This window comes from Oryctolagus cuniculus, chromosome 4 (assembly GCF_964237555.1).
Source record: "Oryctolagus cuniculus chromosome 4, mOryCun1.1, whole genome shotgun sequence".
Lineage (NCBI taxonomy): Eukaryota > Metazoa > Chordata > Mammalia > Lagomorpha > Leporidae > Oryctolagus > Oryctolagus cuniculus.
The window spans coordinates 175,111,095-175,137,456 of NC_091435.1; the positions used below are offsets into that span (position 1 = coordinate 175,111,095).

Here is a 26,362-nt window from a genome sequence, read left to right on the forward strand (position 1 = left end):
TTCAACACAAAATTTAGTTGCTGAAATGGGCATTCCTGGACAGCGCTATGAATTCTTTCTGTCAATCAAATGCTTTATAGTTTAAAAAGTGTTTCCCTAGTCTGTGCTAGCTGTACGGTAGGAAAACCAGGCATCGTTCCAATTTTACAGTTAGGAAAGTGAGGATTTGCGAACGGCCTCTACCTGACTTGTCCGATGGCTAGTCCAGCCCTCTTTCCAGAGGCCATCTTGTATTTTCTTCACTCTCCTTTTAACCTTTCTGCTGCCCCTTGTTCTCATCTTCTCCCCCAACACGTGCATTACAGAGAAGATACAGACTGAACGGGGTTCTCGGGACGATGACGGGGTGATGACAAAGGAGAGGTACAGCCTGTCCTTCACAGCCCCGAGGCGGTGTTTGGAGAAGCTGTGAGCCCCAGTTTTAAAGTGACTAGCAGCGTCCACCCATCCTCCCCACCCCGCATGCTCATGGAAGTACCTTATGATTTCTGTAGAACGGGTCCAAGTCTTCCAGCGGCTTCCCTATCAGCTCAGGGGGAATGTTGCCATAGAGCTTAGGCAGCTTCCTGGAGGCCTTCAGGTCAAGCTGAGGCCGGGGTTGGGGCTCACCTCCTGCACCCCCTGTCTTGTCTCTGGATTTACTTTGCTCCTTTTGGATGATGAGCCGCTTCTCAATGGCAGCCAGAGAATCAGAAGTGAAGGGGCGGAAATTCTGCGCGTCTGGGAAGATCACGGGGTAGCACCTGTCGTCCATCTTCATCCCTGGGACAGAGATAAACTGCAGATCCTGGGACACTCCCAGGAGGTGGGGGCAACGCCGACTTCCCTGGGTGCTACTCACAGGATGGCGTCACGGGGTCTGCAAGAGCTGAAGCCGAGGTGAGGATGCAGAGCTCAGGGACTGTGAAGCAGAGCAGAAGAGGTGATCACCACGGTGGGGACAGCTGCGACTTCAGGCAGAGACAGTCCCAAGCAGGTCATCACCCCGAAGAATCTGGGGCAGGAGGGAAGCTGCAGGTGGGAACCAGTGATCAGAAGAAGTCGTGTCTAAGACTGAGACCCAAGCCTTGAGCCACTGAGCAAGACCGGCTGAACTCGCTGTACTGCTGACGGGGAGCCTGCAGGGGGCAGACAAGGGGCCAGGCCGTGTGGACACAGGGAAAGGAGTCAGGAATTGAGTGCTATGGGTCGCAGAAGCAAAACTGTAAGTGTGTGGGTCATTTCTCACATAGGATCAGTGAGGCTCTGAAAAGGGGAGAGGCTACAAGCAAAAGAGCCGTCAGCGCGGGCGACAGCGCCCACGATCCTCCGCCGGCTCTCTCGGCTCTGGACCCCGACCTGGCAGGTGAGATGTGCAGGAAGCACAAAGCATTTGCTGAAGCTGACAGGGTCGTGCTACCGCAGGACAACGGCTTCTGCAGGACTTCCTGCACAGACCCGGGATGAAAAACAGACCCTGAGAAAAAGGAGCAGGATTCTGGTGGGAGGCACGCGCCCCCTTTCTTACACACTGAGTACTAACCTGGGACTGTCTACCACAGCACTGCAGGGACTACAGGGACTTCTAACACAACCTTGTCAGGGGATTGCACTGCGTTCTTTCCTAAGAATCACTCAAGGTCAAGCTCATTATTAATGAGCCTGGAAGATGGAACTATGGGATTGTTGAAAGTATTTAACTCTCTCTCTCTCTCTCTCTCTCTCTCTCTCACACACACACACACACACACATCACTCTCATAAACATACCTAATTGAATTTGTGAAATGAAGTGAGCAAATGATGAGACTCTATTGTATTTGGCTAGAGCTCCAGAAAGACACTGAAGACAGGGATTAGCTCATGTAAGGTCAGCTGCACATGGGTGCTAGTCAGTGCTACAGAACGGATGTGCTGAGAAGGACCCTGGATGGCAACGTCTGGACCTTCAGCTAAGTTTCAGCCAGGGCCCCAGCAGAGGGCTGCTGCCACAGAGATGGCACTATCTGGAAGAAAGTAGACATTCTGACTTCGCCATCTGACCCTAAGGGATATTCTTCCCGCATTCTTGGCAAAAATAAACAACACAGAATAAAATTGACAGTCCTGAAACTGCACACATCAGCGTTTGTTGTAGAAGATGAAACAGCACATCCTAAAGGTCACAATGAAATTGACCTAGGGAAAAGAAGACCTTAGGGAATTTTCAGACAAATCTGGCAAAATAAAACCAGGCAGCAAAATTTTCTTATTAACTGAAAAAACTTGATAGGAGAAAGTAGCAGCAGGAAATAAAGACTACACACACAAAGTTAATAGAGCTGATAAATTAGCAGAAAATCAATTGGCATATACTATAATTGGTAAAATTTGGAATGACCCAAATCTTTAAAATATTTAATTCTGAAAAATTTCCGTACAGAAAATAGATTTCATTGCTAAAATTTATTCCAAGAATTAAATTGGCTAAGTGCAATTATTTCCTAAGTCATCCAATTAAGTGTGAAAGCAAAATTTTCAAACATTAAAGTGACTCTTTACAAAAAAATGATTCAAGTTTATGCTCTCAAGTAACACACGAGGAATTTAAAAAGCAGGACTAATGGAATCTAAGACATAGTGTACTTAGTCCAAGAGCATAATAAACGTATTCCAGGTGGCTGCTCCTTAACAGACTTGAAAAACAATTGATCCAACTAGAATTAGAAGGCAGAGACCTCTGAGAAAAAAGCTTTAAATCTGAAGAAAATGCTGTGTAGCAAAGAATATGATTAAGAAACTGGATTTTCAGGAAGGAAAATATCCAGAAACTCCATCAAAAAAGACTCCTTAAAAGTCATGGTTTGCATATGAAGCCAACTCACTGGTCTGAGCACTGGCAGAACAGAGGAGAGAGAGCCCCCGACCCTGGCCTTGCCCCCTCTCCTTCCTGCAGCAGCAGGGCGGGGACACAGGGACCCTCCCCTTTCCTGGGATCCAAACACAACACCTGGTCTTGGAGACCAGTAGTTGTAAACTTTTGTGAAAATTTTGCCTATTAATTTTTAAAGTTAATAGCAGTCCTACAAAGCAGAATTTGTTTATAATTACAAAATTGAATGTGACTGTGTATAAACATAATTTTACTGCCACCTGAGGTTGATGAGAAAAGGCGGAGACAAGCTCACGGGCACCGGTTTCTTCCTCTTAAACGCTCAGAGCCAAGATTTGCTGCGGAAAGTCGACAGATGAAGCAATAAAATGTGTCTACCCCCTGAAATTACACAGGTAATCAAGGGCTAAACCGCATCTACAACACAATGTACAAAAACTGGAAGAGCCTTGGGAAGGGCAGAGGGATTGTTGTCAGGACACAAAGTCTCCCCACACATAGACACGATTCAGTAACTTCTACCTAAACTTGATAAATCAGGAAATAGTACAAACAAACTTAGAGAGACAGTGACCACAGCAATTCAAAACGGAAACGTTTAGAAGTGACCCTGGTGTAGAGACGAAGGGGCAGACACGTCATTTTCATGCGGTGTCTCTCCCAGAATTTCCCCGTCCTGAGCTATCCCAAATATGTGTGAGCGTTATTTTTATGTAATATTGGGAAAAGACTGTCAAAACCCTTCAGAGTGTGGAAACCTCTTCTGACGCAGAATGAGTCACAGCGCAGGCCCAGTGAGAGGCGCTTGGTCTCCTGGAGTCACAGAGGAATTCGGCAGAGTCTCACCTGCAGTCCTGCACCAGGTGGCCAGCAAGGGGACTTGCGATTTGCCGTGGGGAACTTACAGAGGATGGGAGAACCACGAGGAGTGGCCATCGGCTGGACTTGCAAGGGAGGTCAACAGGGCTCCGTCCTGCTCCTACGGTCACAGCCTACTCCCAGCCAAAGAGGAAGCAGACGTTTGCCTAGGGAAGAGCCCTGGCCGTGAAGAGCAGGCCCCTGGGCCTCACTGCAAGTGGCAAGCTTCACAGGAGCGTGGAGGCCTGGATTGCTGGGGCCCGGGTGCTGAGAATGCAAGAGGACCCAGACACGGCCCAGTGCGCAAGGATCTCCCGGTCACATGAGGAACCAGGACCCCAGGGCTTTGCACTGGGTGCTACGGGAGCTCAGACAAGGGTCACACATCGCATGGCTGAGAGGATGGTGCCCCGACAATGGGGTGCTCCGTGTGGAAGCACAGAGGCCAGGCACGGGATCTGGGGTCCCCGTATCTGCATTGGCCCTCACTGTGGAAGCCATGCAAGCTCACTGCATTGACACCTTCAGTCTGGGCCCGGCTCGCTCACTGACCTCCTCCACCCTGCTCAGTGCCCACAAAGCTGACAAGCACGGAGCCTGCCTTCTGGACTCTCACACTAGGGCTTCTGACTGGGTTTGGCCAGTGGGGTGGAGACCAGAGGAAGGCGGGAGAGCCAGGTCTGGCATTTCTTCCTCCCACACATGGCACCTACCTCCCCTGTCCCTTCTGTTGTGCAGTGCCCCCCACTCCCTCCAGACCGGAGAATCAGCTCCATTGCCTGCTTCTCCTACTACCCCTGCCCACAGCTTTACAAAAAGCCCCTGTAACGAAACAGCCTCAAGGTGCCCAGCCTGAATTGCAATAGGTCCTGGCTGACAGAGCCAAGATCACCATAGCCACAGTCATCTACCGCGACTGCAGCATAACTTGCCGGCGCATTTCCTTCGAGAAGTCTTTTGTGCATGTGTTTCATGTTGCTGGCACTGGCACTGGTACTCAGTTTCACACGGTGACCTTTCCTCACCGAGCCCTACAGCACGAACATTCCCACAGATAGTGTCCATCTGTTTCCAGGTGAACTTCTGGTGTGTGACACACAGTTCTCATTTAATCCTTGAAACAACCTCACGAGATCAGCATTATCTTTGGGGCTCTCTGAAGGAAATGTGTGTCTGGAGTTGGGGTGAATTATCTGTGGCCTTCGTTGAAGAGACAGAGACCTTCTACCTCCTTGGCTACTGTTCCACTCTCCTCCCTAGGTGGGAGCTAAGCTGGACGTCCTGCCTCCCATCCTGCAGCGTGACTGGTAAGGGAAGTTGCTGGGGAAGTCACACAGGCTCGCACCTGCTCCTCCAGAACCCACAGCACGGATCCAGGCCACGCAGCCGGGGGTTGTGAGCAGACACCTTCACCTGAGCCAGGTGGCCACACTCCAGTTAGCAGGTGCTGTCAGATGCTTTCAACAGATCATCTCTCATCATCTCCCAAGAGCTCTCCAAAGCAGGTGCTATTGAATCACCCTCATTTTACAAAAAGAAGACATTCGGGCTCAGAGAAATTGAGAAACTTTCCTATGATCAGAGAAGTAAGTGCCACAGGATCTCACGCCCAAGCAGTCGCTTTCCAGAGCTGCGCTCTCTGCCGCCGGCTCCCTCACCTACTTGCCTCCATCTTTATAAAGCATCCCCAAGGAGATGGGAGAGGGAGTAGGAGGAAAGCGCCTGGGCTGGGCTGGGTCTACAGCACCCCTCCGTGTGTGACAAGCCCCCCAGGACATCAGCCTCCCTGCCACCTCCCTCCCCCCAACACACACACACACACACACACACACCCTCCCTCGGCCCCGCAAACAAGCCCCTGCTCATCCACCCAAGTGAGACGGCCTGGTGGGAAACGCACTCTTCAGATGCCTCCCCTGGGCTGTGGCCCACACGAGTGTGTCCTCTTGATGCCACACAGCCCTGTCCCTTAGCACGGGTTACCAAGAGAAGCAGTCTCTCCTTTCATACATCCCATCATCAAATCAGAAAACGACTTCCACACAATCGGTCTCGATCCGAAGCCAATCCCAAGAATGGTTTGCTAGCTCTTCAGCACAGAAAGCGTGGACATTAATTTTTGATTAATTAGCCACAAGGAGTTCAGAAGATATTGGGAAGAATTTTATCGTAGCCTCAGACAGAAACGAGATGTGAGGACTCTTCTAGAAGGGTCCGGCTGTTGGCACAGAATCCAGGGTTGCAGGAGTCAGGCCAGCCGGGCCCTGTCCTGAAGGCCTGCCAGTGGACAGAATCAGCCAACGGCCGCTTCACCTGAGCCACGTGGCTTCTACCTGGTCCCCACACCTCTCCGAGCAGGACAGGGTTGCAAAAGCTCTGGGCTCCACCCTGACGAGAAAAGAAGCCAAAAGCCCACGTCCCTTTGTGGTGGGTCCCAGGCTTACCAGAGCTGCCCCGGCGGAGGAATTACCTGTCCCGTTGGTACGGTGGCTCCGGCCAGCACCCCGGCGATCCCATCACAGCCCAGCCCTGAGCAAGGCTCTCGCCAGCATCTGAGCTCCTGCTCCCGGAGTCTGGGAGGGGCGGCTCGGAAGCTGGGTGGAGAGCATGGAGGAAGGCAAACGGGAAGACAGCCAAAGTGATTTTAGAGACTCGCCTAGGAAACCCTGTAACCGGAGAAGTGACTGAGAGGGTAGTTACATTTATACTTTGGAAGCATCTGCCTTTAATCAGCGCTTAATCTAACTCTGCAGAAAGCATCATTAATAAAGAAACAGGTTGTTTTTTCCTTTGGCCTCATCTGAGCGGCTGAGGGAATACAGAGAAGCACCCTGTGCCAGTGCACTCAGCTCAAACTGTGGGCTAATGGCGGGGAGGGGGCGGGGTGTCCTGGGGTCTCACCTCCCAGGGACTCTGGAGGCCCACACAACGTCCACGCCCTCAAAGGCCCCCAGTCAGCCTCACCTTCCTTCCTTCCTCTTGTGCCATCACACTGGGGTTCAGATCTAGGATATAAAATTCCTGCTTTTGTAGTAGCCACAGGGGCACCAAGAAGACCCCTTGGCCGCCAAAGCAGCCCCACAACAGCCTGCTCCCAACCCAGCAGTCCCCTCCTGGGGGGTGCTGCTTTTCTAATTCCCCAGGAGAAGTCAAGGCTGGGCAGTGTCAGCTGTCTGCAGCCATTGACATCTCAGCAGGTGCGCTGGTTCCCCCACCAAGGTGAAGGGTGTGGGGCAGGCGGGAGGCGGGAGGCTGGAGCTGGCCAGCAGGTCCTCCCAGAGTCCAGGTCCAACTGCCACGCGGAGCGCTGAGTGCTGGTCACAGCTGCCCCACTGCCCAGCTGTGTGGTGCTGCTGGATTGTTTATTTTCTCCCAGCCTCAGCCTCTCCCTGTAAAATGGGATAATCTCCTCACACCTGCTTACTACCAAGGAGCGATGGTGACAGCAACTGTAGGAACACTTGGTAGCCTCCAGAGGTGAGCACCTCCTGATTTTCCAGAAGGAAAACACCGGGTAGACTACTTTCCTGTCTCTCCTAATCCCGTTTCAGGAGGACCTGAAGGTGGGCATGTGGAATTAGCCCTTAGGCCTGGCGTGTTGTACGTGACGTGGCTTTCTGAAGCGGGGATCAGAGTTTCCAAACCCTGCCTACTTTCAGGGTGATTCTCAGAGTAACAGAAGACCAAAGAGTGCGAGAACAACTTGGAGTTAATGAACCTCTTTTTTATGATTAAAAACGTGGGCATTTGAAGAGGTAGGAGGCCTCCAAATCCATTATCTTAAAAGGCCCTGCCCTTTCAAACTATAATCTCTTTGCAAATGTTATTTTTCTGGCTGCAAAGTCATATTTGGGCTTCCTGCACTTTCAGAGAAGAGTTCTAGCTCCCTCTTCAAGGTAAATGCAAGAGCTCCCCAGCGACCAGAACACAACAACGGCCACGGGGCAGCACACTCTTTGCACCCAGACTTGGTGCTCCTGTGAGAAACACAAACATGCACTTGCCAGATAGAGGGAGCAGAGTCTTGGCCTCGAATAGCAAAGCAGTTTGAACTTGAACTTGGCTCAAGTCACTCAAGTAGGCCCCTGTCACCTTCTTTAAAAAAATAAAAAAATTGTTTTTAATTTATTTGAAGGCAGAGTTACAGACAGACACAGAGGTCTTCCATCCACTGTTCACTCCCCAAATGGCCACAACAGCCGGTGCTGGGCCAGGCTGAAGCCAGGAGCCAGGAGCTTCTTCCAGGTCTCCCACGTGGGTGCAGGGGCCCAAGCACTTGGGTCATCTTCCACTGCCTTCCCAGGCCACAGCAGAGAGCTGGATAGGGAATGGAGAAGCTGGGACACAGACCAACACCCATATGGGATGTCGATGTTGCAGGCGGCAGCCTCACCTGCGACACCACAGCACCTCCCAAAGTGTTGGATTGCTTGATGACTGCTCTCCAGGTCTCCTGTTCTAACGTGCACCCCTGCTGACATCGTGAAGACCTGGGACTTCCCTGCCCAGACCTGGAATTCTCCTGAACAAACCCCTCTGGACAACACTGGTCAGTAGGATTTTACCTATTAGAGAAGCAAATGACCCCTTGAGTCTGGAGACTAGAATCACCTGGAGCCACCTGCCCTTAATCCAGGAATTCCTCTCCATAACTGGTTAAAGGGCAAGCAAAACAGCTTCGGCTACAGGAGACACGGGAGGCTGGGCCCCACCTCTACACTACAGGGACTCAGTCTCCACGAGGCTGACTGTGGCTCAGTCTCTCTGGATCCTCTGCAGAGCCGGGGAGGATGTACTCATGAACTTGGAGGCTAGGACCTTCGTCCTCTGGATGAATCCTCTGTTGGCACGGATGTCTCCAAGGTAACCTCACTGATCTCTCTCTCCTAAAAGTCATGTTCTTACGTAGCCCGCCCCCCGCTCATCAGACCTGGCCTGTAGGACTGATGGAATATTGCCGAGGTGGCCACATGGGCCTTGCGAGGCTGGGTTAGGAAAGGCGCCGCCGCGTCTGCCTCGCCCTGTCGGAGGGCCCTCTCGGAGGAAGCAGCTGCCATCCAGTCAGCTCTTGGAGACACCACGGGAGCAGGAACTGGGGGCTCGTCCTAAGGGCGCCAACCCAGAGCCATGTGGCAGTGACAGTGGAGGCAGGGCCTCTGACTCAGTAGGGCCAGCTTCCCCCCACCGCCCATGCCTGAGCTGTGCGTGGGCTGCGGGAGCTCCCACTGCTTTGGAGAGAGCTGGGACGGAAAAGCAGAGAGAAGCAGGCAGGCCCGTGAGATGGGCAGGGGGACGACGTCCACAGATTTCACTGGAACCAGACGTGGCTGCAGCTGAGACCCCCTGAAACAGGGCCCGTGCTTTCTTCTTCCCCTCCCAGCCGCAGCTAAGAGGCTGCCTCCTCACGCAGTCCCTAGAGAAGGATCTGGGCCCGGCTCAGCTCTCTCCCAGCACAGCAGTGAATTCCACTCCGTCTCCCGCCTGCCGCATATCACTCCACGTGGAGCATCTAGTTCACTCTGCTTTCAGCTTCTGGTAGATATGGTTGAGACTTCTTTTGGTGGCAAGTAGGAGCATACCAACTCTCACTAATACTAAGCTACTTCAAAAAGTTCATGCAGGGGCCGGCGCCGTGACTCACTTGCTCCTGCGGAGCTGGCATCCCATATGGGCGCCGGGTTCTAGTCCTGGTTGCTCCTCTTCCGGTCCAGCTCTCTGCTGTGGCCAGGGAGTGCAGTGGAGGATGGCCCAGGTGCTTGGGCCCTGCACGTGCATGGGAGACCAGGAAGAAGCTCCCAGCTCCTGGCTTCTGATCGGCGCAGCACTGGCCATAGCGGCCATTTGGGGAGTGAACCAACAGAAGGAAGACCTTTCTCTCTGTCTCTCTCTCTCTCATTGTCTATAACTCTGTCAAATAAATAAAAAATTAAAATTAAAAAAAATTTCATACAGGGGCCAGTGCTGTGGTGTAGTGGGTAAAGCCTCTGCCTGCAGTGCTGGCATCCCATGTGGGCACCAGTTCAAGTCCCGGCTGTTCCACTTCTGATCCAGCTCTCTGCTATGGCCTAGGAAAGCAGTAGAAGATGGCCCAAGTCCCTGGGCTCCTGTACCCCTGGGAGACCCAGAAGAAATTCTAGCTCCTGGTTTCAGAGTGTCCCAGTTCCGGCCATTGTGGCCAATTGGGGAGTGAACCAGAGGATGGAAGACCTCTCTCTCTCTCTCTCTCTCTCTCTCTGCCTCTCTGTAATTCTGCCTTTCAAATAAATAAATAAATCTTTAAAAAAAAGTTCATGCAGGGAAAATGTGGGCTATGAAAAAGCTATGCATGGACTTGAAATATTTTTTGTTCCAAACTAATCTGTTTGTGTAAAGATTTATTTTATTTATTTGAAAGAGTTACAGAGAGAGGTAGAAATAGAGAAAGGTCTTCCATCCGATGGTTCACTCCCCAACTGGCCGCAATGGCCAGAGCTGCACCGATCCAAAGCCAGGAGCCAGGAGCTTCTTCCAGGTCTCCCACGCGGGTACAAGGGCCCAAGGACTTGGGCCATCTTCCACTGCTTTCCCAGGTCACAGCAGAGAGCTGGATCAGAAGAGGAGCAGCCAGGTCTGGAACCGGCGGCTATATGGGATGCCGGCACTGCAGGCCAGGGCGTTAACCCACTGCGCCACAGCGCCGGCCCCCCAAACTAATGTTTTAATTCCCTTTTCTCACAAACTCTCTGAGGTCCTCTCCCTTGTCTAGGCATAAAAAAGAAGTTATTGCCAGGGTGCAAGGGAGTCAAACGGAGTCCCGGGGAAGAGAAGCTGCTGACTGCCACGGAGCAGAACCACGAGCACAGCCCTGCAGCAGCTCCGAGTGCCGCTTCTGCTGCTCTCCTGCATCCTCTCTGCCTCCCTCCCGGCCTCCTGCGTCCTCTCTGTCTCCCTCCCGGCCTCCTGCGTCCTCTCTGCCTCCCTCCCGGCCTCCTGCGTCCTCTCTGTCTCCCTCCCGGCCTCCCACATCCTGTCTGTCTCCCTCCCAGCCTCCTGCGTCCTCTCTGTCTCCCTCCCGGCCTCCCGCGTCCTCTCTGTCTCCCTCCCGGCCTCCCACGTCCTCTCTGCCTCCCTCCCGGCCTCCTGCGTCCTCTCTGTCTCCCTCCCGGCCTTCTGCGTCCTCTCTGTCTCCCTCCCGGCCTTCTGCGTCCTCTCTGTCTCCCTCCCGGCCTCCTGCGTCCTCTCTGTTCTCCCTCCCGGCCTCCCACGTCCTCTCTGCCTCCCTCCCGGCCTCCTGCGTCCTCTCTGTCTCCCTCCTGGCCTCCTGCGTCCTCTCTGCCTCCCTCCCGGCCTCCCGCGTCCTCCCTGTCTCCCTCCCGGCCTTCTGCATCCTCTCTGTCTCCCTCCCGCCGCTCAGCGTTCTCTGATCCTAGCAGGTCTGGAAGGACCACGCTCAACCTCCAGGCTGAAGTGCTGGCTTTGCTCGTTTCCACGTTCGTAACTGCTGGGCAAGGGGCTGACTGGTCCCCACGGGCTCAGTTAGCAGGGGTCAGCAGGGGTCAGGCAGCCGCCACTGCCCACCTGCAGCTGGACCAGGGAGAAGAATTCCTAAAGAAATCTGAAAAGAGGAGACAGCAACAACATCACAACGTTGTAAGGATTCCATGAGGCAGTAAGTACGAACTTTGCTCTGTGTACACTAACAAGGGGAACAAGAGTGCAAGTTCATTGTTATCTGGGAAACGGTACAGTGGAGAGATGAACATACACACACACACGCACACACACGCACAACTTAGAATCCAGCCCCTGGCCTTAAATCACACTGTGTTTTATCACCTAATGAGCTGAGTCTCGATTTCTTCACCCAGAAAATGGCACTGCTAGATCTACTAAAGCATCCATGGGAGTGAAACGGCCGGCGGGCAACACCTTGTAAATGATCCCATACACGTCAGAATCAGTGCTGACGTGGTTGTGGTAAGAACTGCTGTTTACCGGTGTGGTCTCCCGGCGGCTACCACATCCCCACTCCTCAGACAGATCCGAACACACAAGAGCTTCTGCGCCACACTGAAGCTCTGGGATAACAGTCACAGTGATGCCGCCTCACTGATGCAGGAGGGAGGGGAGAGGGAAAGGAACAAGGCGGGCAGACAGGCGTGCCGCCAGTCTCAGGCAGGGAGAGGTGGCCAAGTCTACGTGGAAGCCCTGCGAAGGGCCTGGCTGGAAGTCAAGGCGGATATAATTAACTTAAGAATCACAATAAACTTGTTGCCACACTTAATGGGCTTCAAGCATTTTCTTTGTTGACCCTGGCTTCATTCTTCCTGGCGTGCCCTTACCGGGGAGGGTGGAAGGGGAAAAGTCAGGGGCAAGTCTCAAAGGGCAGCACCACGATGTGTCTGCGAAAGGGAGCAAGGAACAGGTGCATGCTCTAAGCAAAACCCCAGTGGCCAGTGGGACGTGGCACTCCTGGGGGAGTTCCCAGAGCTAGGGAGCCTAGGGCAGTGGCAGGAAGGGGCATGCCATGTCCCGCCTGCCGGCCGGGGGCTGCAAAAGCAAGGCAGGTTTGCCTCTGATGTTTGCCTTGCTTGTGCGTCTCCACTTCCTTCCTCTGTTGTCCCTGACTGGCGGATGCTGGTGTTTCCGAAGCGAGTTTAAAGGCTCTGGAAGTGAATTCAGTGAATTCGTGTGTGTGGGAAGAGACAGGGTCTGAAAACGGAGCTTCAGATTCAGAGGCAGAAGGCCTGTGTCCCAGGAGGATCAGCAGCACTCCCTCTCAGTTCCTCTCTCGGCTTTGGCTTTATCGCTCAATGCTAACGCCTCATCCTCATGAGGCTTCGCTCTCTGTCCTCCGGATCTGAGAGTGCAAGCCCTTCCCAGCTGCCTCCCCTGGCCCAACCTAAACCTCCAGTGCTTGACCCTGTGGCCACCTGCCACCCATAGGAGATGTTTCCCTTTATCTGGAGCGTGAGGTCAGCGGCCCAGCCCTCCGCTGGCCCACACTTCTGGTCCTTCTGAAAGCTGCTCTCACAAATGCACCGGGAGCACCGTGGGTTTTGCTGGTTTGTGACTAGGAGAGCAATGGGGTTGCTACCGCACCACCAAGGCAGAAAGGGGATCTCCCTTGGCCCTCCCTACCCGCTCTGGGACCTCGATTCTTTCTGCTCACCTCAGTTTCCTGCCATCTTTCTGTTCAGAGATGAAGACGCCTGTTGTAAAGATGCCTCCTTCAGAAATCAAACTCTCCCTGTGGGCAGATGACATGACTCGGTACATAGGGCATCCAAAGACTCCACTGAGAGACTACTGGGAAGGGGAAAATCAAACCCCCCTACTTACAGATGATGCATCCTATACAGAGAAGAGCCAAGACTCCACCAAGAGACCATTGGAACTCATAGAAGAGTTTGGTGAAGTAGCAGAATATAAAATCAACACACAAAAAACAACAGGCTTTGTATACACAGACAATGCCATGGCTGAGAAAGAACTGCTAAGATCAATCTCATTCACAATAACTACAAAAAAAATCAAATACCTTGGAATAAATTTAACCAAGGATATCAATTATCTCTACAATGAGAATTACAAAACATTAAAGAAAGAAATATAAGAAAACAAAAAAAGGAAAAATCTTTCATGTTCATGGGTTGGAAGAATCAATATCATCAAAATGTCCATTCTTCCAAAACCAATTTAAAGATTCAATGTGATACCAATCAAATACCAAGGACATTCTTTGCAGGTATAGAAAAAATGATGCTGAAATTCATATGGAGACACAGGATACCCCAAATAGCTAAAGCAATCTTGTACAACAAAAACAAAGCCGGAGGCATCACAATACCAAATTTCAAGACATACTACAGGGCAGTTGTAATCAAAACAGCCTGGTACTGGCACAAAAACAGATGGATTGACCAATGGAACAGAATAGAAATGCAAAAAATCAATCGTGCATCTACAACCAACTTGACAAAGGAGCTGAAAGCAATCCCTGGAGCAAGGACAGACTACAACAAACGGTGCTAGGAAAACTGGATCTCCACGTGCAGAAGTATGAAGCAAGACCCCTACCTCACACCTTACACAAACATCCACTCAACATGGAAAAAGACCTAAATCTATGACCCAATACCATCAAGTTATTAGAGAATATTTGGGAAACCCTGCAAGACATTGGCATAGGCAGAGTTTTGGAAAAGACCCCAGAGGCACAGGCAATCAAAGCCAAAATTAACAAATGAGATTACATCAAATTGAGAAGATTCTGCACTGCAAAAGAAAAGCTCAGCAAAGTGAAGAGGCAACCGACAGAATGGGAGAAATTATTTGCAAACTACACAACTGACAAAGGATTAATAATCAGAATATATAAAGAGCTCAAGAAACCCAACAACAACAAAACAAACAACTCAGTAAAAAATGGACAAAGGACTTAAATAGGCATTTTTTTTTTTCAAAAGAGGAAATGCAAATAGCCAACAGACACATGAAAAAAATGCTCAGGATCACTAGCTGTCAGGAAATTCAAGTCAAAACCACAGTGAGGTTTCACCTCACCCCTGTTAGAATGACTCTCATACAGAAATCAGTAAACAACAGATGCTGGCGAGGATGTGGGGAAAACAGTTCCCTGATACACTGCTGGTGGGAATGCAAACTGGTAAAACCAATATGGAAATCCGTTTGACGATACCTCAGAAATCTGAATATAGACCCACCATATGACCCAGCCATTCCACTCCTGGGAACTTACCCAAACCAAAAGAAATCAGCTTATAAAAGAGCTATCTGCACCCCCTTGTTTACTGCAGCTTAATTCACAATAGCTAAGACATGGAATCTGCCCAAATGCCTGTCAACTTAAGACTGGATAAAGAAATGATGGGATATATACACGATGGAATACACAGCGGTAAAAAATAAAAATGAAATCTGGTCATCTGCAACAAAATGGATGAATCTGAAAAACATCATACTTAGTGAAATAAGCCAGTCCCAAAGGGACAAACACCATATTTTCTCCCGAATCTGTTGTAACCAATAGAGCACCTAAAAGGAAATATGTAGAAGTGAAATTGACACTTTAAAAAGCAATGACTATGAACAGCCCTTGTCTCTATTGTTGAGGAACAGTTTTTCTTTTTTCATACTATTTTTGAACTCTCTACTTAGCATAATCACATGTGTATAAAGTTAATTAAAAATAGATCTTAGTAAAAAATAAGAATGGGGGCCAGTGTAGAGAAGTAGCTGGTAAAGCCACCACCTGCAGTGTTGGCATTCCATATGGACGCTGGTTCAAGATCTGGCTGCTCAACTTCCAATCCAGCTCTCTGCTGTGGCCTGGGAAAGCAGTAGAAGATGGCCCAAGTCCCTGGTCCCCTGCACCCACATGGGAGACCCAGAAGAAGCTCCTGGCTCCTGACTTCAGATTGGTGCAGCTCCAGCTGTTGCAGCCAACTGGAGAGTGAACCAGCAGATGGAAGACCTCTCTCTCTCTCTCTCTCTCTCTCTCTCTCTGCCTCTCCTTCTCTCTGTGTGTGTAACTCTGACTTTCAAGTAAATAAATAAATCTTTTAAAAAAAAAAAAAAAGGTGATTCTTCTGGCTGAAAACCCTTTTAAAAAGAAGAATGGGAATGGGAAAGGGAGGAGGAGAGGGGTGGGAGTGTGGGGGAGGACAGGTTCGGTGGGAATAATCACTTTACTACCAAAGTTGTGATTATGGAAAGCATGAAGTTTGTATTCCTTAAATGAAAGGTTTCTGGGGAAAAATTGCCTCTTTCTATACTTTCGCCCCTTGGAGCCCTATCCTCCACCTGGAAAAACTCACCAGACTCTTCCTGTAAATAAGCCAAGTGCTCTGCACAAGTAAATACCAGTAGAGAAATTTATCTCCAGCTCATCAGGTTGCCACAACTTGCAATTAGAGGTCACACCATTTTATTTACTTTGCTGTCAACTTTATATTTAATTTTAGGAATAAAAAAATGGGTGCTGGGAATCGAAGTGAATTTCTCAGCTGAGTCCCGACATGAGCTCGCGGCAGCACGGGAACCCTTCTCCGCTCGTTCTCTGGCATTATGTGCTCTGGGAAGTCATGTGTGGCCATCCTGGCTCCTTGGCAGGTGGCTGCTGAGACCCCGTACTCACAACCCATGGCCCAGTGTTGCCTTCTGAGAAAGTGGGCTGTGGGTGAACCCTGTCCCTGGACTCCTGTGGGACCTTGCTCAAGGGCAGGGGCCTACCTAGATGCTCCCTCGGTCCTCAGAAGCCCAGGTTTCCTGGTCTCCCAATCCTGGGGCCCATCCCCCACCACTGAGGGCCCAAAAGGCCTTGGAGGGGGGGCAGAGCTGCTACCACAGAGCCTGACAACAAATCTAGCCCTCGATCCTACAGTTCTGCTACTACCAACTCAGCCAGGGATCCAGTGAGGGTTGCTGAGGTCCAGGTGTGCATGCATGCTGAGAGGGAGGGAGGAAGGGGGGAGGAGAGAGAGCGAGCGAGCGAGCTTGTAGAATAGCGACATGGGGCAGCAGACCCAGAACACCTAGCCCTGCACCGGAGTGTAATCTCTGTGAGGCTTGTCGGCCGTACTCCCTATACGCAGGAGCCAGGGGCTTAGTGAGACGATGGTTCTCAGGCCAACCAATCCCAAAGCAGACACAGAACAGCAAGCAGGCAAGGCAAGGGGCTCCCCAAACTGGACGCTGGCCTGGCTCGGCCTCCCAGCCCTGAGCCCTTCTGCCAGAGACTTCTTCCCCGACCCACACCTGTGCTCCTCCAGGGGCTGCCTGCCCTCTCCTTTCACTTCCCCCCAAATCCACACCCACACTTCACAACTGATTGGAATCCTCTTCTCCAAGTAAGGTCTGGCCTCTGCCTGCCTCACCTCTCCCACAGGTTCCACGCCCTCCTTTTCCTCTGCCTCTCCTGTGGGTGTGCCTGACCTCCCATGAGGTTGCAGACTGTGTCCTGTGGAGTCCATGTGCAGCAGTTAGCATTCAGCTCCCTACTAAAGCCGACAGAAGGGCTGAGCTGCTTCCAGAGCAGGAGGGGTCAGGGCAGGAGAGAGGGCAGGGAGGGAGGCGGCAGGGAGAGGAGGTGGTCACTGCATGCCCACGGCGCACACGGAAGGGCTGAGCTGCAGAGCAGAGACTTGTTTGAAAGAGCAAGGAAACACGAGAAGGCTGTTAATGGGGAACTGAATATGATAAATTATTACTTAAACCACTCGGTTTCTCTCTCTCTTGTTATGCACAGTTAATTGGAAGGGAGAAAGGCTGTGGAGAACAGCCTCAGAGCTGTGCCTGAAGCGGGTGGGAGCCTCAGGAGCAAGGGCTCGGGCTTGAAGCCTCCCCGGGACCGCAGGGCCAGCACGAAGGGCTGCAGAGCGCTGGGCCACTCGCTCTCCAGCCCCTGCGCTGACCAGGCCCCCTTTCCCTGCCCCACGCTTCCCCAGCAGGCTAAGGCCTTGGCAGCCCAAAGAGAAGCAAAGCAGAGGGACTGGAGACCCTGAAACGAGGCCCTGGGCTCTTCACATCAGCCACACCCCAGCTGAGCCTGCTCAGTTGTCTCCAGTCTGAAGAAATCCACGAAGGGGCTGGCACCGATGCAGCAGGTTCAGCCGCTGCCTGCACCGACGCCAACATCCCACAGGAGTGCCCGTTCCGGTCTAGGCGGCTCCACTCTAATGCGCCTGGGAAGGCAGCAGAAGTAGCCCCAAAGCTGTGTCCCTGCCACCCATGTGGGAGACCCAGATGGAGTTCTGACTCCTGGGTTTGGTCTGGCCCAGGTCTGGTTGTTGTGGCCATTTTGGGAGTGAACCAGTGGAAATGATGTAGGCAGGCATACAGGTTAAAATTGATGAGGTTTGTGAACTGGAAAACCACACCTTCACCACACCCCTGTGCGACCTCATGCCCCTACCTGGTCACACCTGAGCACCCACAGGCCAATCAGGTTCCGCTCCCCTTTGGAAGTGGATTAAAAGCCTGGGACACGGTGCACCCCCTCTCTCGCTCCTTTTTTGGCCTTTTGCCAGGACAGGGCTGGCTGCCTTCCGGCCACCGGCCCCACACTTCCTGGCCTAGATGCTCCTCCACGTGGCTGGTTCCTGGTGCTCAGTATGAACCCAGATTTACCTCTCTCTCTCTTAGATAAAGCTCTCACTCCCCTACGCATCTTTCTCACTGAATAAAAACTTAAAAATGTAGCATGCTGCCTCGGTTATCTATGCTGGTATTCAGAATTCTTCTCTGAATATTAGGCAAGAACCCACACGGGCTTATTAATTTATTAATAAGCATATGGTGATATGGTATGGCACCCCATATTCCGATTTCATATGGCATCCCAGATGGGACATTTGGGGAACTTCAAGGGGGCCATATTCCATTATCATATTTTAGGGGGCCAATTCTAATATCAGAAAGATCTCTCTCTCTCCCTCTTTGTCACTCTGCCTTTCAAATAAAAATAAAACTTTAGAAAACAAAGGACCTCCAGGGGCCTCAGTAGCAGATTTCTGCATATCCCGTTCCTACTAACTGTAAGGCACTTAGTCGCGATACAGTGAGGGAGGGAGACAGAAATGCTAAGACACAAGTTCTGCCTTCACTCACTTGGGAAGACAGAAACAAGCACACTGAACTCACGGTGGCTACACGGGAAAATGCTCTCAGCAACACTGACAGCAAAGAGGGAGGAGAGGCAGATGCAGCGAGCCTGATGGCACCACCAGCACAGGCAGAAACCGAGGGACATAAAGAGCTCCGTTCCAGACTGGGCTTCTGCACTAGAGGTCACCTGACGGTTCATGAACGGGCCGGAGCAAGCTGTAACTACACCACGTAGGAGACACATTAAAATGCCCAGGTCCACATGGCTGCACTGGAGTTTTGACAAATATTCTCAAAGGACATTTTTATGATTCAGAAGTAGAAAATAAAGATTATAAAATAGAGCACAGGTCAGCCCTAAAGGCACTCGGATCTGGCTGAAAAACCCATGAGAGTATTTCAGGCATGGAAAGCCAAGACACTCTGGCAAAAAGATCTCAGTGAGTGAGATCCCAGTGGAAAGAACAGGTCTTCAAAGAAGGAGGTACCTTTCTCTGAAGGGAGGAGAGAACCTCCACTTTGACTATGACCGTGTCTAAACAAGATAAGAGTCGGAGAACTCAAGGGGCTTCCATAGCCTTGGAAACTCATAACTGGTGCATAGGGAGATTACTGATGCCATAAACAGGAGTGTCAATTGGTAAAGTCAACAACAGGAGTCACTGTGCACTTACTCCTCATGTAGGATCTCTGTCCTTAACGTGCTGTACACTGAGGCTTAATGCTATAACGAGTACTCAAACAGTATATTTCACTTTGTGTTTCTATGGGGGTGCAAACGACTGAAATCTTTACTTAATGTACACTAAACTGATCTTCTGTAAAAAAAAAAAAAAAAAGAAATTATCAATTCCCAACTTGACTCTCATTGGGATTAAACATGACAATAGGTCTGATCTGATTTCATCATCATTTAAAAAAAATCATCTATTATTTTTCACTTTATGTTTCTGTGTGGGAGCAAACTGTTGAAATACTTACTTAAGGTATACTAAGCTGATCTTCTGTATATTAAGATAATCGAAAATGAATCTTGATGTGAATGGAAGGGGAGAGGGAGTGGGAAAGGGGAGGGTTGTGGGTGGGAGGGACGGTATGGGGGGGGAAGCCATTGTAACACATGAGTCGTACTTTGGAAATTTATATTCATTAAATAAAAGATTTAAAAAAAAGTTAATTTTGTTGCAAAAAAATTCAAAATCCAGGTATCTGAAAGGACTTCAAAAATACATATTATGAAAAAACTATACATGGATTTCAATATTTTTGCAAAAAATAAACTTATGTTTTAATTCCAAAAAAAAAAAAAAATAGAGCACAGGTGGTGAGTTTGAAGACTGTGTCACTTTTCCTAAAAACATGTGTAAATTTGTATTTAATCATATGTTTAAAGACATTTTCAGGGACTGGCACTGTGGCATAGCAGGTTAAACTGCCTACGATGCCAGCATCCCATATGGGCGCTGATTTGAGTCCTGGCTGCTCCACTTCTGATCCAGCTCCCTGTTAATGCACATGGGAAAGCAGCAAAAGATGGCCCACATCCTTGGGCCCCTGCACCCACGTGGAAGACCTGAATGAAGCTCCTGGCTCCTGGCTTCTGATACCCAGCCCTGGCCATTAAGGCCATGTGGGGAGTTAACCAGCAGATGAAAGATTCTCTCTCTCTCTCTCTCTGCCTTTCAAATAAATTTTAAAAATCTATTTTGGAGCCAGCATTGTGGAGTAGCGGGTAAAGCCGCCACCTGCAGTGCGTGATTACCATATGGGAGACGGTTCAAGTCCCAGCTGCGCCACTTCCGATCCAGCTCTCTGCTGTGGCCTGGGAAAGCAGTAGAAGATGGCCCAAGTCCCCGGGCCCCTGCACCCATGTGGGAGACCCAGAAGAAGCTCCTGGCACCTGGCTTCGGATCAGCGCAGCTCTGACCGTTGCGGCCAATGGGTGGAAGACCTCTTGCTTGCTCGCTTGCTCTCTTTCTCTGCCTTTCTCTCTATGTAACTGACTTTCAAATAAATAAATCTTCAAAAAAATAAATAAATCTATTTTTAAAAAAGACATTTCAACCTTCATAGGAGAAAGTTTATAATTGTTACACTCCTTTGCAGCTTTTGAGTACGTACATGTTCTTGCAGAAGAAAAAGCTATTTCACAAACCTGTTAATTAACGGCTCACAGCCACTCCTTCTGGCAGAAGTCAGCACCGACACCACACCTGTATGTGCGGGTACGTCAGAAACTTTGTGGAAAATGAAAATGTTTGTGGAAAAAAAGAATTAAAAGCTAAGTGTCGGATGGGCACGCAGCCTAGAGGTTAAGACACAGGTTGCGATGCAGGAGTCCCACTTCCAAGTACCTGGTTCTACTCCTGGCTCCAGCTCCTGATCTAGCTTCCTGCTAATGCAGACTTGGCAAGCATTAAATGATTCAGTTACTGGCTCAAGCGACTGAGTCCCTGCCAACCACACAGCAGCCCCAGATTAAGTTCCCAGCTCCAGCCCATTTGTGGGCTGTGGAGGAGTGGACAGCACTCCCCAATCTCCACCCGTGTGGGAGATCCGGAAGAAGCTCCTGGCTCCTGGCTTCAGCCTGACCCAACCCCAACTGTTATAGCCATTTGGGGAGTGACCAGCAGATGGAAGATATCTCTCCCTCCCTCCCCCTTCGTTTTCTGTAACTCTGCCTTTTAAATAAATAAATAAAACCTTTAAAAAAAAAAGCACTGAAAAATTAGTAGCATTTGTATGCAGCAAAAAAAAAATGCACTAAGAAAGAAATTACAAGAGCAATCCCAGTCATAATAGCTGCAAACAAAATAAAATACCTTGGGATAAATTTAACCAAAGATGTGAAAAATCTTTACACTGAAATTTAAAAAACATTTTTAAAAGAAATTGAATAGGACCACATCCCCCCAATAAAAGTGGAAAGACCATCTATGTTCAAGGATTGGAAGAATTAATGTTGTTTAAATGTCTGTGTTGTCCAAAGTGATTTTCAGACTTAATGCAATTCCCAACAAAATAATAATAGCATTCTTCACAGAGAAAAAATTTTAGAATTTATGAGGAAACACAAAAGGCCTCAAATAGCCAAAGAAATCTTAAACAACAAGAGCAAAGTGAAGTTATCACAATACCAGATTTCAAGTCATACTGCAGAACTTTTATAAGCAAAACAGTATAGTACTGGCATAAAAATAGACTTATAATTGACAAAGGAGCTAAAAACATACTCTGGAGAAGAAACAAGCTCTTCAGTAAATAGTGCTGGGAAAACTGGATATCCACATGCAAAAGACTGAAACAAGGAACCAGTGCTGTGGTGTAGCGGGTCAAGCCTCCACCTGCAGTGCCGGCATCCCATATGGGCACCGGTTCGAGTCCCAGCTGCTCCACTTCTGATCCAGCTCTCTGCTGTGGCCTGGGAAAGCAGTGGAGGATGGCCCAAGTCCTTGGGCCTCTGCACCCACGTGGAGACCTGGAAGAAGCTCCAGCTCAGATTCAGCAGAGCTCTAGCCCTTGAGGCCATTTGGGGAGTGAACCAGCAGATGGAAGACCTCTCTCTCTCTCATTCTCTCTCTCTCTCCCTCTCTCTCTCATTCTCTCTGTCTCTGACTCTCTGTAACTCTGCCTTTCAAATAAATAATAAATCTTAAAAAAAAAAATAAAAGATTGAAACAAGGCCTCCAGAGCCAGCGCCATGGCTCACTTGGTTAATCCTCCACCTGTGGCACCGGCCAACCCATATGGTTGCCAGTTCTAGTCCCGGCTGCTCCTCTTCCAGTCCAGCTTTCTGCTGTGGCCTGGGAAGGCAGTGGAGGATGACCCAAGTGCTTGGGCCCCTGCACCCACGTGGGAGACCAGGAAGACGCTCCTGGCTCCCGGCTTTGGATCAGCTCAGTGCTGGCTGTAGCGGCCATTTGCAGGATGAACCAACGGAAGGAAGACCTTTATCTCTGTCTCTCTTTCTAACTCTGTCAAATAAATAAATAAAAAGATAAAAAAAAAGAAACAAAAATCAACTCAACATAAACCAGAGACCTAAATTTAAAGCCTGAAATATGAAGCTACTGGAAGAAAACATAGGGAAAACACATCCATAAACTGGCACAGACGATGAGTTTCTGAAAAAGACCCCAAAAACAGAGACGACAAAAGCAAAAATAGACAAACCGCATCACATCAAGCGAAGATGCTTCTGCCCAGCAAAGGAAATAACCGACAGAGTGAAAAGACAACCAATAAAATAACAAGACGTTTGTACACTACGCATCTGACAAAGGATTGGTAGCTGGGATACACAAAGAACTCAGAGCAGTCAACAACAAAACAACAATGCAGCTAAAAACAGGAAAGGATCTCAATGGACTTTTCTCAGTAAAAGAAATACAAATTGCTAACAAATATATGAAAACACTCAATATCATTTTTTTTATTTCTTTAAGATGTATTTATTTATTCGAAAGGCAGAGTTAGAGAAAGAGAAGAGGCAGAGAGAAATCTTCCATCTACTAGTTCACTTCCCAAATGACCAAAACTACCAGTGCTGGGCCAGGCAAAAGCCAGGAGCCGGGAGCTTCTTCCAGGTCTCCCACATGGGAGCAGGGGCCCAGAGACTTGGGTCATCCTCTGCTGCTTTCCCACGTGCATTAACAGGGAGCTGGATCAGAAGCGGAGCAGCTGGGATTTGAGCCAGCGCCTGGACAGCATGCCAGCGCAGCAGACCGTGGCCTAAGCTGCAGTGCCACAGCACCGCCCCCTCAATATCACTAGCCATCAGGGAGTCACAAGTCAAAACTACCATGAAGAATCGTCACACTCCACTTAGAATAACTTGTGTCAAAAAGACCAAAAGAAGAAGAAGAGAACAGGAAAAACACCACCTGGAGGCACAGAAAAGGTTGGAAATATAAATGAGCATCGTTGTTCTGGAGAAGATTATGGAGGATTCTCAGAAAACTAAAAATAGATCTAGCAGATGACTCAGCAGTCCCACTCCTGGGACACAGTCAAAGAAAATGAAATCAGCATAAGAGAGAGTTACCTGCACTCCCATGCTCATCTCAGCACGGGCACAACAGCCAAGCTACAGAAGCAACCTAAGTGTCCCCCAGTGGATGAATGAGTAAAGGAAATGTGAGAGTATCACTCTGCCACAACGCAGAAGGGAATCCTGACACCTGCAGCAAAAGTGACAGAGCTGGAGCGCATTGTACTAAGTGAAATAGTCCAGACACAGAAACACAAATACCCTCTGTTCTCTCTCATATGTGGAAGCGGAAAACAGTAACAATATCTACCTGACTGTGATTTAGAATAGTTAGATCTGATTTGAAACAGTAACAATATCTACCTGACTATGATTTAGAATAGATCTGATTTGAAACAGTAACAATATCTACCTGACTGTGATTTAGAATAGTTAGATCTGATTTGAAACAGTAACAATATCTACCTGACTGTGATTTAGAATAGATCTGATTGGAAACAGTAACATTATCTACCTGACTGTGATTTAGAATAGTTAGATCTGATTTGAAACAGCATACTAGAAGCTGAGACGGGCGAGGGGAGACAGAGGGACAGATCGGAGAGTGGGCACTAGAACACAGCAGGGTGAATGCAACGTTCTGGTGACTGCAGCACAGTAGGGCGACTGGCTCATAATCATGTGACAGTCTGCATAAAGTACTGAGGGGGAGGGGGAGGGCACCATGGCACAGCTGGCTACCCGCCACCTGGGACCAACATCCCAGATAGGAGTTCTTGTCCCTGCTCCTCTGCTTCTGATCCAGCTCCTGCTAATGTGCCCGAGAAGGCAGTGGATGACGATGGCCCATGTACTTATGATCCCTGCCACCCACAGGGGAGACCTAGTTGGAGTTCCTCGCTCCTACCTGTGGCCTGGCTAAAGTTGTTGAGGGCATTTGGGGAGTAAATCGGTGAATGGAAAAACTGTGTTTCCACACTCCCCCCAACCCTGGGCCAGGCTGAAGCCAGGAGCCTGGAAGTCCATCTAGGCCTCCATGTGAGTAGCAGGGGCTCCAGCACTTGAGCCACCACCTGCCGCCTCCCAGAATGCATTAGCAGGAAAGGGACTGGAAGTGGAGAAGCCTGGATCCAATCCAGCACTCCGATATGGGAAGCCAGGGTCACAGCTGCTACTTCACTTACTGCTTAATCTGCCCTTGATGGATAGTGTATGCAAGTTTGAATAACTTCCTAAAGAAACATGCATAGAATCATAACTTTCTTTAAACAGGTTGAGGAAAACTGTGATTTAAAAAAAAAAAAAAAGCTAATTGTGAGACATTACGCAAAGTGAAATAAGCCAGACACAAAAAGGCCAATACAGAATGATTCTGCTTCTATGAGACACGGAGATTAGTCAAAATCGCAGAGACAGGAAGTGGAGTGGTGGCTGCAGGTCCAGGGAGGAGAGAAAGAATTGTTGTTTAATGGGTTCTGAGCTCCTGTATTGCAAGATGAGGAAGACCTGGAGATTGGTCACATGAACACATGAATGCATTTACATTTCCTTTTTAAAGAAAAACAGTATTTATTTATTTATTTGAAAGTCAGAGTTAGAGAGAGACCCTCCATCTTCTGGTTCACTCCTCAGATGGCTACAACAGCTGGGGCTGGGCCAGGCCAAAGCCAGGAGCCAGGAGCTTCATCCAGCTCTCCCACATGGGTGCAGGGCCCAAGAACCTGGGCTGATTTCCCAGGCTCATTAGCAGGGATCTGGATCAGAAGTGGGGCAACTGGACTTGAACTGATACCCAAATGGGATGCCGGCGTCGCAGGTGGTGGCTTAACCCACTACACCACAACATCAGGCCATGCACTTGACATTCTTGAACTACACACTTACAGATTGCTTCAGGTGGTCAATTTTATGCTACATATGTTTTACTACAATTTTTTAAATGGAGACTGTACAATGAAAATGAGAAAATACAGAATCACGTAAGAGAAATGACCATGTAACTTAATACAGCAGTCATCACTACAAGGTGAACAGACGGACTCTCGCAGACTGGATTCAGTGTTTATTTATTTATTATTTGAAAGGCAGGGCAGCAGAGACCTATGAGCTCCACTTTTTTATCTTCCACAAATGAGGGAGTGAACTCATGTGGTATTTGTCTCTCTGTGCTGGCTTATTTCAATGAACACAATGTCTTTCAGGTCTATCCATATTGCCTAAATGACAGAGCTTCGACCATCCTCTTCATAGCTGAACAGTACTGCACTGCATATGTGTTTTCTCTTGTCACGCATCTGTGATGACACTTGGTTTGGCTCCAAATCTTGGCTATCGTGAACAGTGCGAAATAAACATGAGCATGACTGATTTCATTTCCTTCAGATACAGACCCAGTAATGGCATTGCTACATCATAGGGTAGCTCTACTTTATATATATATATATATATATGTATATATATATATATATATATATATATATATATATATATATATATTACTTGAAAGGCAGAGTTACAGACAGAAGAAGAGAAAGAGAGATTTTCTCTCTGCTGGTCCGCTCCCCAAATATTTGCAATGGCCAGGGATGGGCCAGGTTGAAGCCAGGCACTTAGAACTCCATCCAGGTCTCCCAGGAGGCTGGCAGGGGCCCAAGTACTTAGCCCATCCCTTTGCTGCATTCCCAGGCACATTAGCAGGGAGCTGGATCAGAAGTGGAAGAGCCAGGACTCAAACCAGTGATCATATTGGATGCTGGCGTGGCAGGCGGTGCCTTAACTGCCTGTATCACAGTACTGGGCCCTGTTTTTAGTTTAAGTATATGACACAATTTTATGGGGCCACCATTGTGGCACAGTGGGTTAAGCTGCCACCTGCGAGGCTGGCATCCCCTATCAGTGTGCTGGCTGATGTCCTGGCTGCTTCTTTTCAGATCCAGCTCCCTACTAATGTGCCTGGAACGGCAGCAGAAGATGGACCAAGTATTTGAGCCCCTGCACCCATGTGGGAGAGACCAGGATGGACTCCTGGCATCAGCCTGGCCCAGCCCTCATGTGGC

The 26,362-nt window shown here is 49.4% G+C and overlaps 1 protein-coding gene across 1 annotated transcript in view; it reads right to left on the reverse strand.

The window, feature by feature from the left end:
• The window catches only part of SCN11A (sodium voltage-gated channel alpha subunit 11), a 238,289-nt gene that overhangs the window by 116,424 nt on the left and 95,503 nt on the right, over window positions 1-26,362 (reverse strand). The window contains exon 5 of the mRNA XM_070073066.1: window positions 479-901. Coding sequence (XP_069929167.1) covers window positions 479-760 — 282 coding nt within the window. The 5' untranslated portion in view covers window positions 761-901. The remainder of the gene's footprint in view (window positions 1-478; window positions 902-26,362) is intronic.